Source organism: Ostrea edulis, chromosome 1 (genome assembly GCF_947568905.1).
Source record: "Ostrea edulis chromosome 1, xbOstEdul1.1, whole genome shotgun sequence".
Taxonomy (NCBI): Eukaryota; Metazoa; Mollusca; class Bivalvia; order Ostreida; family Ostreidae; genus Ostrea; species Ostrea edulis.
The window spans coordinates 50,887,691-50,902,690 of record NC_079164.1 but is presented as its reverse complement, the minus strand read 5'-3'; the positions used below and the strand labels follow the sequence as shown (position 1 = coordinate 50,902,690).

The window sequence follows — 15,000 nt, the reverse complement described above, 5'->3', positions numbered from 1 at the left end:
TATGAGAGCTCTATTGCCCACTCTTTAAAAGTTATGAGTAAAGTCAAAGTTTTAAAGTTCGGGTCAAACTCCAAGGTCATAGGTCACATATGAAATAAAAGGCCTTACAATATGGAATCTATATGCAAATTATGAAATCTATACCTTAAATAGTTTGGGGGACATTGATAAGGTTAGGTTTTCTTCATTGTCGCTAGCCATGGTTGCTAGGTTCAGTAGTTACTGAGTCTGGTAGTACCTACCCTACCTCATTGACGTAGTGTAAACGGAGACCATAGGTGTGGCTTGCAATGATGGGTTTTCTTAAAAGTCAAACTCCAAGGCCACAAGGTCCTTGCATTATACACATCTTCAAGTTATTAACAAATACCCTAGCTTCTAAACTGTGAGAGGAGTTATAAGGACAAACCATGTCCTTTATTTATTATAATATTTCTTCAAAATGGGTTAAGTTCAACAACCTGTAATTTTCTTAAAGAATGAAGAAAATCAAAATCCTTGCCAAATGTACATCTTCAATACCCATACAAACACTCTGTAAAACAATATGGTTCTCACTTGAAAATTGTGGGAAGAGTTTGCTGGACAAATTATGCACCCTCCATATAACAATAATTTTCAAATAAAGGGGCAAAACTCCTGCAGGAGAGATCAAAATTGCAACATGATCTAGAGTGATCTACAAAGATACAGAGCAAGTTCCAGCTTGATATATGTATGAGAGAAAAATGAAATTAGAAACAGAAAATCAATATATGCACCCAGGGGTACATGAGCCAAGTTGCATGGGATACATTGTAAAGTCAGGAATGATATGGCATATTTATAATTGTGAAGAACTAATTTCAGTTTTAAACTTTTCGAGTTACTGTCCAGAAACCATATAAGTTTTCAATCTATTTTCGGTCACTGTGACCTTAACCTTTGTTCTCCAAAATCAATAGGGGCCTTGCTTTGCTGGTATCCAACAATATATCCAAGTTTCATTTGATTCAAATTAAAAAAAAAAATTGAATTATTCTCCGGAAACCAATTTTTTTTTTTGAATTTTAAATCTATTTTTGGTCACTCTAACCTTGACCTTTGACCTATTTTCTCCAAAATCAATAGGGGTCTTCCTTACCTGGTACATAACAATATCTTTAAGTATCATTTGATTCAGATTTAAACTTTCTGAGTTATCATACGGAAGGAAACCAAATATTTCTGAAATTTTCATTCTATATTAGGTCACTGTGACCATGACCTTTTTTCTCCAAAATCAATAGGGGTCTTCCTTACCTGTTACCCAACAATATATCAAAGTTTCATTTGATTCGGATTTAAATTTTCTGAGATATCATCCGGAAACCAAATTTTTCTGAAATTTTCATTCTATATTCGGTCACTGTGACCTTGACCTTTTTTCTCCAAAATCAATAGGGGTCTTCCTTACCTGGTATCCAACAATATATCAAAGTTTCATGTGATTAGATTGTAAAATTTTCGAGTTATCATCCGAAAACCAATTGTTGACGCCCAACCGCCCGCATCACCAAACCAATAGCTGAGTTCAACTTCGTTGCAACTCGGCTAAAAACTCCAGACAGATGTACAGAGACATTGCTGTACCATAATACCTTCCATCTAAAGATGGGCATATAAAAACTTGTGAGAACTGTTACAATACAACACAAGATGAAAACAGACCTTGGTGACATCCTCTTCAAATCTTGATTAGGTGGTACTTTACTTAGATAAACCATGGCTCCACATGGTGGGGTATTGCCTGTTGAGAAAAAAGTACCTGTTATATTTTACTATTGAGCTGACTTCATAAATAATGTCTGAAATGTTGATGAGGAAGAACAACAGAAGAAATTCATGCATTATTCATTATTTTCACTCAACTAAATAATACATTTTCTGCAAGGAAATAACAGATACGGATTGAATCCTCTTTACCCAAGCGTGCTCTGTGGCAAGTTTGGCTGAAATTAGCCCTGTAGCTCTGGTGAAGAAGTAAATAAAAATCAGTTTACAGACAGACTGACACCGGACAAAAAGGGATCAGAATAGCTCATGTGAGCTAAAAATGACGAAGTCCATAAAGTTAAAAAAAAAAAAACCCATCTGTAAAATGCTAAATATCTGTATCTTCCTTAAAGGACACATCTCGTGTTTTCAAAGTATAGAGAATTATATGCATTTTGTCTTCCTTATGCTTATAGAAATTAATTGTAATAGTTCGTTCACTGAAGTATTGCGATAATTAGCCACAATACAGACTTAAATCTAAGCCCTGGTTTCAAAAAGCCAAGTTAATTAGATAGGTAGTCACGTGGTACAGTGACGTCATATGCGACCTTCGTCGATCAACTTGTAAAAGTAGTGTTAGATATTTTTAAAAACTCGGGTTTTAGGGGCCTAATTTATTTGCCATGGATAACATTTATTTTGATGTTGACAAATTTCCCGATTCTTATATCTTTTAGCCACCAGTGCATACAAATAGCGACCCAAATGTAGCGAGGAAAGCGATTATGAAATCTGCATAAATTTGCGAGTAAATAATGTTTACATGGGATCACTGTCTAAACACTATTTGGTAATGCCATTTCTGTAACTTACAACTGTAATTAGCGTTGTTGCTTTTCTAACATAAACAGTGCAATTATTATTAAATTTATTTTTGGAGAAGTTAGATAGGCCTAAATTATGATACGATTATGTATCACTGACAACTAGGCCTACTGTCACGAGTGCATTTCGGAAAAAAAATTAATAATAATGATCAAACTTATTGTGAAAATCACAATACTTTTAAATTATTTTATTCAAGCAATTTTATTAGGCCTAATCATTATATTTTGTTATCTACACGTTGTTACTTAGGAAGTGGCCTTAGTGGGAGCGCGGCGTGCTGCTGTTGTAAACACGTACGCGTTTCTTAAAAAAAATGAAAGCATTATAATTCAATTCAAAGTCGGGAAATATTATATTTCAGTGGCGTAGCTTCCATTGAGGCAACCGAGGCAGCTGCCTCGGTAAAAAAAAACACCACCTTTTACGTTGTTAAAATGTTGATAGCTTCTGGCTTCAGACCCCCTGCCTCGGTAATATTCGAACCCAAGCTACGCCTATGTATTTTATTATTTATAATTGAAAGTTCAATTATCTTTTATCTTTAAATTTCATTTTTAAAACTACCAGTTGGTAGACACTGCTAGCAAAGTTCTGCTATGTTGTTACAAGGTGAAGGTCAGTTGGTGCGAGTGTGTATTGAATTTGAGAGCAGAACGGAAAGCATATGCCGTAGGCCTATATGTAACAGTGCGTAGCTTCGATAGAACCAATTTCTCGCAGTTTATCTACGTCTTTGTCCAAGTGCTTGTTTGAAAAAATATACAGGGACAAATTCTGCTGGTTTGTTTTTTTTTATGGCAAAGTCGTTGTGCCGACAAAAAATATTCATGTCTTGTCCCTCATACCTTCCTTCGAAAATTGAAAAAAACCCAGTCCAAATCCTCTCTACTGACAGCAAGTACACCATTAAACGGCACAAAACACCCTAATGCAGTGTTATTTACAAGCTGTTAATGTGATAATCGTTTGTTTGTCAATTAAATCTAATCTGTTTATGAAATGGCTAATAACTGTTTTCAAATCTTCTTGCTCGAGGTCGCATATGACGTCACAGATAATGGCGCGTAAAATATCGAAGAAAATATGCATATCGCAAGTTTGAATTTCATCGCTTTCAAACTCGAAAACTACGCAAACTGTTTCATTTAAAACACATGTAAAGTAGTTTTAGGCATGAAATGAATTAATGTTGCTGAAAAAATTAAAAAGTTTAAAAACACGCGATGTGTCCTTTAAATGATAAAGAATCTCAATAAAAATGACAGATGCACAGCTTCATTACATAAATAACATATGTACACAAGATATACTCAGGACAATAACAATATCCCATCAAAATAAAGAAAAAATATCCATAACTTCCTTGAATTAAAAACTCTCAATCTTTTAAAATAGCAGGTGCACAACTCCATTATTCATATAAGATATACATAAAATTTTAATCAAATCTGTTCACTGGTGCGATATTCTCTGGAAAAATGATGTCTATGGACGGACAGACAGACAAGGTAATTTCAGTATACCCCAGTACTGTTGTCATCTACTATCACATCACATCATTGCTTCCCTCTATGATCAGAAAATGGGATTTAAAGGAACAGAGAGGACAGTAGCTCTCTGAGAAAATATTGGGACAGAGCTGCAGCTAAAATAATACTAGCAAAGTTCTCCTCACAGGCAGATGAGTGATTCACAGAAAGGCACTCCCATGTGCCTACTTGATGGTGAAACACTTTTAAACTTCAACACTATAATAAACAGCAGTATACAAAACATCAGTTTAAACATTTCAGAATTCAGTAAATCTTGTTAGTATGAACAGAACTACAGCAAGTTAAGGACATTGTAATTTAGTTTTTCTGAATCCCCAGCAATATTCTTTATATTTCTTTATTATGAATCGGTTTTAACAAATTCAAATATGGCAAATTTACAGATATAACAAACTAACTTCATTCCCCAAATGCATTGGAACAATGTATTTGTACCCATCTATAGTTAATTCAAAACAAAGTGAATCAAATGAACCCAAGAAATTCACTGTAACTGAGTTTTACTGTATCACAGTATTATGTAAAAGTAACATACGCTTTTGCCGTTCAAGATATGGTGGGGTAGTCCTCATTCCATATTTAGGATTTACCTGTTGAGAATTGATTTCAATTTTTCTTTTTAATAAAAATGTTCATATCTAAATTCAATGATTTGATACAACTTTTGATTTTCTTACACTTCAATGACTTACATAATTGGGACCTATAACTGCTGAACTACCTATTGATGTCTGTGGGGAATTTCTGCAAGAAGCAAGTATAAGATTCTGTTAATAGGACAAACCATGCCCATGTTGAATTTCATAAAGCAATCTTTGCTTGTACAATATAAAAATAGCATATGTGGAACAAAGATAATTCATACTAACAATATGTTTCATTTCAGAGTTACATCAATTGGTTCATTTAATTAACAGATAGAATCTAGATTCTAAATGGACAAAGATAATTTCATACAAACAATAATGTACATCAAATGGTATAGTTCCTTCATGAATTTCTCACATAAAACTTCAATAACTAAGCAACTTCAAAATCAGTAAACCAAATTTGTAATTCCATGCAATAATGATATATAATATGTCATACAAATGTCAGGAGTGTTTATCTCTTAAAATTTAAATAAATGTAAAATATCATATTCATTACAAGTTGTTTCAGATCCTGAAATACTGTTGTGTAATACATGTATAGCGAAGATACATTCAAATGTCCACTTGTAGATGAAAAGGTGAAGATAACAAACAGTGATCAATCTTACAGAAATAGAACACTAAGAGAATCATAAACTAAAACAATCAACGACCACATTTCATCAACTCATTCAGATGTCCTATTTATACAGCCTCTCCAATCTGCACACGATTCCGAATATAAAACCATAAAATTTTATAAATAATTTCACCAAACACTATGAAATTTGAACTTCATCTGTAGTTTGTCATTCTGAAACCACACTGCAAGTTTCAAATGAATTCTTGCAAGCATAATGTTTTGCAATGCATGATGTTATCCAGACATGTAGGCTGAGATGGTTAGGCCATGTTGGGCGCAGTACAGGTCGGATATCACAGGTTTGTATATTGAATGTCATTGGATATCGAGCTCAAGGCAGATGAAAGCTGACATGGGATGAGATAGTAAAACGAGACCTAGAGTCTACAGGATTGGATAGGATCAATCCACTGGATCGCCAAGTATGGAAAAACAAACTTTGACTTTGACAGGACAGCCAGGCCTCACCCTTGCAAAAGAATTAATTTGGCCTGGATAATCAAAATGGATGATGACAATGATCAGGAGGAAAAGTCTGGTAAACCAATGGGACAGACAGACAGAGAAGAAAGCAATTCCCATTTTCAGTTTTACAAACCGACAGGGGACTAATAAAGTCTATTGAAAAGTTTATAGTATATTTTAGTTAGGTTCTTCAATTGAGCACATATTAAAAAACTGACTCAGTCAGAACGGATCCCACAGAGAACTTAGTTCATATTGCAGTATTTAAAGGAGAGAGGAGAAATTCTGTGGCTGGACCGGGAATCGAACCTGGGACCCCTGCATCACTAGTCAGGTACCCTTACCACAGAGCTACCCAGGCCGATATCCATGGTCTGTATAGCCCTAATTACTACATTATATTACATGTACTAGTACTAATGACAAAAAAATTAATTCATGTCTGCAATGACAGAGATGAATGATATATTCTTTTATAATATCTGCATTTCCGTGTTCAACTGCAGTACCAACTACCTTTGTAGAGAATATGACAGCTTTAAGTGTAGTAACCTTAGAGGAAAGGTCAGCTGTAACCTTGAACTTTTACCTTATGACCAAAAACTAGTGTCTACCTTTAATGACCAACTACTTTGTATGAAATATGAAACTATAATACAAATATGAAACAAGAGGTACTGTGAGCAATGCTCACTAAGAATACCCCCCGCTTACCCCAATCTCCCAAAGGGTGTTGGAAATACATATAAACTACCTCTTTTCTGAGTGTAAAATACAAATGGCATGACAAACCGAACCATATTGCTACTTCGATGTCCAGTGCGCGTGACCTTTGACCCCAAAATCGATAGGGAACATCTTCATCCCATGGGTAGTCCATATGTATGATATGGTGACTGTAGGTGGAAAGGATAACGCTTTAGAGCCCGGAAACCATATTGCTACTTCGATGTCCAGTGCACTTGACCTTTGACCTTTTGACCCCAAAATTGATAGGGAACATCTTCATCCCATGGGTAGTCCATATATATGATATGGTGACGGTAGGTGGAAAGGATAATGCTTTAGAGCCCGGAAACCATTGCGTCTACAGACGGACGGACAGACAGACGGACAACCCGATTCCAGTATACCCCCCCACAACTTGTTGCGGGGGGTATAACTACACAAGATATCGTGTCACAACGGAAGTGTTGATGGACAGACAGTGTCACTACTATAGGGATTTCACATGTAGGGCCCAAATAAAAGAGCAATTAATAAAATGAAATGAACTTCCAAAATTAAAGCGTAAAACAATTCAAAACAATTTGAACAGAGCTCTCACACATTTGAGTTCATCTCTACACAGTTCTGCTGCTGTAAATTCTATAGTAAATAACAATAAAATCGTTTTAAAGTATCTGATGTGCACCTGTACTGTATCATTTAAGGCACACTCTGTCTGAATTTCAGGTGAAATCCACTTTAAGGAGGGATTCTTGTCATCATTCAGACAAACAGGATGATATGCATCATATGCCAGTGTATTTTCTTCAGTTATGATCACAAACCATCATGTGGGCCATGTTGTCACACTATTCTTTTTCACTTTTAACACTAAAATGGGGTCTTGGGAACTCAAATCATAGAGGACTGTATTTTTGGTGAATCAATGCATAGTAAAATATCACTTCATTTGAAAAAATTTAAACTATGTTCATATAACGGGATTATGCAGCAAATTAAGGCAAAATTTGTAATGAATTACAAGTACATGTTTACAATGCTGTTAAAGGGAATTTCTAAATTCTTTGATTTAAAACTGATACCTTGAAATGACCTTGATACAAAAACAAGAACTAAAATAAACCAATTTTCTGTATGTCAAAAGAGTTCTTCATGCATCCAATATATACAGAGGAAGACAAATTAAGCACTACCCGGGACAGCCATATTTTAGAATTAAAATAAGGCAAGTGAATATTTAAAGCAAAATAAAAATATAAAATGTAAATGCATTGACAGTGTCAATTGTGGATAAATTTTAAAGTATGCCAGCATTCATCCTGCAATTATATAAAAATACATACACACCTCTAGTGAGAAATGACAAATATCTAAAATTCTTCAATGTACTGTGAAGTTGAAATCAAATTCAATTGTAAAGTGTCGAATCTACTGAGATGCAATGTCAAGGTGAACGTGCAAAGCTTTGATAAATCAAAACATGGACAAGTTTGTGACATTTAACAGGAAAAGAAAGAACTCTGACTGCAATAATAACAACAATCAGCTGTCTGTATATATCTACAAAGCACGTGAAGTATGACAAAACGAAGAGAATTAACATTTTACATTAAACATTCTTTTACCGTTACCTGTCCAACTCTAAAATATGGTTGCGCCGGGCAGTGCTATTTGCCTAACCCCGGTATCTCTACAAATTGTAATGATAGCCATTAAAATCCTCATGAATGCGTTCCAGTTGTAAACAATGCACATATGAATTCAGATAAATATAGTACATATGTACATCTATTTCAACAGCTGGGAATTCCAAAAGAAATGAAAGTAGAATGTACATATATTATACGAAATAAAATAAATTTTTGAAAATACATGTTGTGGTTATGAACTGAAAGTTTCACGCTAGGAAATTTTTTATGGAGCACTAAAATGCTTCATGAAGGATGCATGCCTGCATGAATTTGAAGCATCACAGTTCATACCCTAATGTATTTTCAAAAATGAAATCTATTGCTAAAGTATTCTCCTCAAAAGGTTTACAGGGATAGACATTAACTTTCAAATCCACATGCCCTTTGGGCAAGTAACCCAAATTTTGACTTGCCCAAATTTGAAAATTAGTTGCTCGAAAAAATAAAGAATTATTACTTAAAATTCATCATATCATAATTTGGTTCAATATAAATGACTCAAGAACAGGAAAGTGAAACCAAGAAAAAAATAACTTCAGAAGTGTAGGACATATAACACAGTATATAATATTAAAAATAAAGTTTTTCTGCCTAGTTTTTGTGGAACAGTAGTGCCCCTAAAACTTACACATCTAAAATAGCACCACTTCTTGTTCTGCTTTGAGATTTTGTGGGTCAATTATATATTGGATACCTGAACTTGAAATATGCATCAACTTATATTTGTGCAAAATTGGATAATATGAATTAGCGATGTCAAATTTTACTATCAGTCTACCATATCATTCATCTAAAATGTAAAAGAAGGAATTCATAACAAAGGAGATTTTCTCTACACTATGAATGGTACCATGTATGGTAATAGTGGATTCGCGTACAATTTTTCTTAAGGACATACACAACATTTTTAACATTTTCTTTAAAACTATTTTTTCATCTTCTTGATATGAAGAGTTGTATGATTTCTGAAATAGGTTCGAATTATATTAATTTTACTATACTTTTTATACAGGCCTCACAGAGTAACCCAGTGGTTAGATCACCTAACTAACTATTAATGCAAGTGTTCCGGGTTCGATCCTCAATTGTTCCAAAGATTGTTCACCCTTCTTTGTTGCACTAACTTAGTAGAGTCCATATACTGTATACAAACTCCTGTAATACAGGCGAGCTGATTCTACATTTTTACTTGCAAGAACTGGAACTATCAAAATATGCCAACTCTAAAACAGACATGGTAATATACTGCAAGAGATTTTGTAGAAACAAGATAGAATGTAAGTGAATTGTACTTGAGAAATCATGACAAAATATATCATATCATTGAGAAATGTCGTGTGTGTCATTAAGAGGCTTTGTTATTACATAGTTTTGGTGAGTTTTCATCATTGACAACATTACTCCTCCTTCAGCACTATGCTGTAGGACTACATTCAATATTTTACCTGCTCTTTCAGAGTTCTTTTCAGGTAAGCAATTTCTTCCTTAGAGATTTTAAGTTCTCTGAAAAACAGAAGCAAAATCACCTTTCATACCTGCAAGATTAAACAGACAATATATAGGATACTGACATGGCTATTTAGTGTACCAAATTAACAAACTGTATGTCAGGTACTAATCCTGGCGCACTGGAAATGTTAGGTTTCTTGGCAAATGAGGAAAATTTGCCAACAAGAGGCCCATGGGTCACCTTGCTCATCTGAGTCACCTTGGCCCTCCCACTGTTCAGCTGTAGTGATTTTTAAAAGATTTTGTTTATCAATCTTTATTACAATGAATATTTCTGACTCATAATTCTGGCCCCAACCCAGCCCCAAAGGATCACAACATAAGTGAAAATGAATTCACATAACACACTCTGAGATGCCTCAACACCAATATGACTAACATGATCTTGTTCTGGATAAGACCAAGGTCATTGATCATGGTATGATATGAAGACCTTGCCGTAAGAGGTAACATTTTCTTAAAAGAGGTCCATGGGCGACATCACTCACCTGAGCAGCAGTTCCTAGCAATAAACGAGTTTGAGCAAAACTATCATTATACAAGCAGCTTGGTTCAGAAAAAAAAACCTTTTTAAAGGTAACAACTAAAAATTCATTAATTTTCAAACTTAATTATTAAACTTGACCAAAAAGTCATTAATTATCATATGCCATTGTAGACGGGTATGGCCTTTCATATTAACAAATTTTATCTAAGGATGCTTTGTGCCAAGTTTGGTTCCCTATACATTCGCATGTAAAACTTTGATCCCCTATTGTGACCCCAACCTAACCCCAGGGACCATGATTTTTACAACTTCATTTCAATAAACTTGAATCCCCTTCACCTAAGGATGATTTGTATCAACTTTGATTAAAATTAGCCCAGTGGTTCTGGGGAGGAAGATTTTCCTATATAATAACATGTAAAACTTTGATCCCCTATTTTGGCCCCACCCTACTACCGGAGGCCATGATTTTAACAAACTTTCCTCGCCCAGTGGTTCTTGAGAAGATTTTTAAATGACCCCACCCTATTATTGTGTTTTTGAGACTCTCCCCTTGGAGAAGGACATTGCCCTTCATTTAAACACACTTGAATCCCCTTCACCTAAGGATGCTTTTTACAAAGTTTGGTTGAAATTTCAATCCACATTTTTACAAAAAATCTGCAAAATATTCCCAAAGCCAAAATCACCTGATCTAATCTCATTCTTCTGAGAGTAAGTACCCTCCATAATCTTACTCTAAACTTACTTTTCAAGTTCTTGGTTGTACTTGTACAACTTCTGAGCCTTTTCCATAAATTCTTTCTGCTTATTCAACTAAATAAAACAGATCAAAATTAGTTACATTGATTTAACAAAGGGCACACAAAGCTCACCTGATTAACATGTAGAAATGTGACTTGTATGCTTTCGAGTCATACTGACTTAATTGTAGGGCCACTCATTAAACACAACTTGATTTACATGTATATATGTCTTAAGGTAGCTCCATCCTCATGAGAATTATCAATACTAATGGTTAAAAGTGGAAAAACTTGATTAATTTCCACTCAATATAGTTTAATTTAATTAATAACCAAAGAAAATGTATATGTTGCCACCTTTTTAAAGATGTCAGACATACAAAAACAGAAGTACACATCAACATAATAAAATCACACATTTTCGTTAAACAGAATAATATAAATTGATAAAAACTTGTTGAAATGATAAAATCTAAATATCAACAGTTTTAAAAAAAACTGCTAATTCATAAATATGTATAGATTGATTGTGGATATTAGGGAAACCAATGTATAATAGACATCCAGTAAAAAAAATTTCAGCATAGGAGTTATTGCCCTTGACAACATTTTTAAAATCATAATTAATTGATTATCAATGGGAAATATAAACTTTTTCAGTATTAATAGTTTATCAGATTTTTTTTTATTATATCCAGTGAATGAAATTCCTCAGAAAGATATATTTCTATCATGCGCAAAGTTTAATTAATTAAGATTTTTGCAAAAACCTATGACATCACATGAGGATCGATCAACCTTAAGATGATTGTGCATGTTGATCAAACTGTGCAATGGGAAGGGAAAAAATGCAATGGACCAGACCAGGATTCAAACCAGGGTCCCCTGAATCTCTAGTCAGGTGCTCTACCAAGTTCAAAATGAAGTATTTGGCTACTGGCTATTGAACCCATCTACCCACCATGTTTATCCCTCCTTAAATATCTTCATATTCCTCCTTAATTTTTAATATCTTCACATCTTGTTTACAACAACCCAGGGTCTTTATCCACTTGCATATTATATTTAGCTAAACTACTGCCCTTGAGAAGATATGATTTTTCATCTGAAACAAGTGACTCTCAGCGATTCAAATTCAAAGAGATTGAAGTTCTTGAATCTTGAGTAATCTTTGATCTGGTCAGTGTTTTCTTCTTTAGTAAAGCAAGCAAATTTTTCTAGATATATCCTAATCTCTCAAATCCCTAATCTCTATCAGTAAAATTCATAATACATGTACAACTATATTTTACACTCTTGCTAACTCAAAATATTTGTTTATCCAATGTTGCAACCATCAATCAGATGAACAAGTGATGATAACAAAGTGATCAATCTCATAAATGCTTGCTACGGAAACTGAATCAGCAAATACCCCAACGTAGATCCCAGCGGGTATTGGTTGTGTAGACAACTCTATGAATGGCGATAGCGAAACCAGAAATGGAGCTAACGACAAGAACAATATTCTTCTGGGACCTAAAAATAATCTCTACGTAGGAGCGTGGAACGTGCGCACCATGTATGAGACAGGAAGAACAGCACAAGTGATTAAAGAGATGAGAAGATATAAACTAGATATACTTTGTGTCAGTGAGAGCAGATGGACTGACAGTGGTATGATTAGAACATCAACAGGTGAAAAAGTAATATACTCAGGTAGAACAGATGGGCATCACACCAGAGGAGTTGCTATCATAATGAGCAATCTCTTATAGAATGGGAACCAATAGATGAGAGGATAATGACAGCTAGGTTCTACTCAAAATATTCCAAAATGACAATAGTACAATGCTATGCCCCGACAAATGATGCTGACGAGGAAGATAAGAACACCTTCTATGATAAATTACAACGTACGGTCAGTAAGATTCCAACACATGATATACTTATTGTCTGTGGAGACTTCAATGCCAAAGTCGGGAACAGCAACAGTGAGAAAGAAAAGATCATGGGGAAAAATGGAGCAAGAGGTGTAATGAATGAAAATGGTGAACTGTTTTGCAACTTCTGCGGGACTAACAACCTTGTTATTGGAGGTACCTTATTTCAACATAAGGAAATACATAAAATCACCTGGTTTTCAGCAAATAGAAGAGACACAAATCAGATAGATCACATCACTATAAATGGCAGATAGAGACATTCATTGTTAGACGTAAAGACAAGGAGAGGTGCAGACTGCGGGAGTGATCATCACCTAGTTGTCAGTAAAGTGAGGTTAAAACTCAAGAAGCCTGCAAAAAAAAACAAAGCAGTAGAAAGACGTTCAATATACAAAGACTGAAAGAAAAGGACATCCAAATGAAATTTAAAATAGAACTGAGAAATAGATTTGAGGCATTAGATTGTATAGACAGAACTGAGAACAACACAGGAGAAAACATAGAACATGAATGGAATGCCATTAAAGACATTTATCAGAAAACATCTGAGTCAGTGTTAGGTGTAAAAGATCCCAAAAGGAAAGAATGGATTAGCGACAATACATGGAATACAATCGAAGAGAGGAAAAAGCTAAAAATGAAGATGATGCATACAAAGTCTAGTAGATTAAAGGAAAAAATACAAAGTGACTATTCGGCAAAAGACAAAGAAGTTAAAGCTAAGACTAAACTTGATAAGAGGAAATATATAGATGACCTAAGTAACGAGGCAGAGGCAGCTGCACTTCGGGGCGACCTTAGTATGCTGTACAGAATAAATAGAAAGTTGTGTGGTAAACATCAAAATACAGATAAACCAGTCAAGGACAAGGAAGGAAATGTCATAACATCTCAAGCAAAGAAACTAGAAAGATGGGCAGAACACTTTAAGGAGACATTGAATAAAGTAAATAACTGTGAGGCATTGAACATCCAACCTTTTGGCGAGTCTCTTAATATCGACCTATCAGACATCTCCATAGATGAAATCAAAAGAGCCATTAAGAAATTAAAGAACAGGAAGTCCCCTGGAATAGATTCAATTTGTGCTGAAGTACTTAAAGTAAATGTAGAGTTTACAGCAACTATTATACACCAACTGTTCAATAAGATCTGGAACAATGAAAACATTCCGGAGGACTGGACAAAAGGCATCATCATAAAACTGCCCAAAAAAAGGAGACCTAACAATATGCGACAATTGGAGAGGTATAACATTGTTATCCATACCAAGTAAAGTATTCCTTAGAATATTGTTAAATAGAATAGATGACTTAATCGACAAGAAATTGAGGGAAGAACAGTCTGGATTTAGATGAAACAGAGGATGAATTGACCATATATTTACAATCAGAAATATCATCGAACAAAGCTTAGAATGGCAAAGCAAAATCATCTCAATTTCGTAGACTTCAAAAAAGCATTCGACAGCATTGATAGACATTACATGTGGAAAATACTTTCAGCATATGGACTACCAGATAAAATAGTAGCACTTGTCAAAGCGTTCTACAACAACTATGAATGCTGTGTTATCCACAACGGAGAACAATCTGATTGGTTTAATGTACACACTGGAGTGAGGCAAGGCTGTATTATATCTCCTCTTCTCTTTATCACGGCTATAGATTGGTGCATGAGATCTACCCTCGGAAATGAAAATACTGGAATAAGATGGACATTGGAATCATTTCTCGAAGACCTTGATTTTGTCGATGATGTCTGTCTCATCTCTAGCAACAAACAACAAATGCAAAGAAAGACAGCACGACTAGAAACAACTGCACAGTCTATTGGTTTGGACATAAATGCAACGAAGACAAAAGTATTACAAAAGCATTTTATAATTTTTTCCCAGAGATAGCAAGACAATGGAAATCATGGTTTAAAAACATTCGAAATTGAATTTTTTCGTAAGTTTTACATACAAATGTACAAATAGTTCATATCTTAGTTGAT

General features: G+C 34.5%; 1 protein-coding gene across 1 annotated transcript in view; it reads right to left on the bottom strand.

Moving 5' to 3' along the window:
* LOC125651036 (zip homologous protein 2-like) overlaps positions 1-15,000 on the bottom strand; it is a 58,732-nt gene that overhangs the window by 19,698 nt on the left and 24,034 nt on the right. The window contains exons 6-11 of the mRNA XM_048879637.2: positions 11,083-11,150; positions 9,784-9,841; positions 7,246-7,286; positions 4,871-4,922; positions 4,714-4,768; positions 1,690-1,768 (exon numbers count right to left, since the gene is read on the bottom strand). Coding sequence (XP_048735594.2) covers positions 1,690-1,768; positions 4,714-4,768; positions 4,871-4,922; positions 7,246-7,286; positions 9,784-9,841; positions 11,083-11,150 — 353 coding nt within the window. The remainder of the gene's footprint in view (positions 1-1,689; positions 1,769-4,713; positions 4,769-4,870; positions 4,923-7,245; positions 7,287-9,783; positions 9,842-11,082; positions 11,151-15,000) is intronic.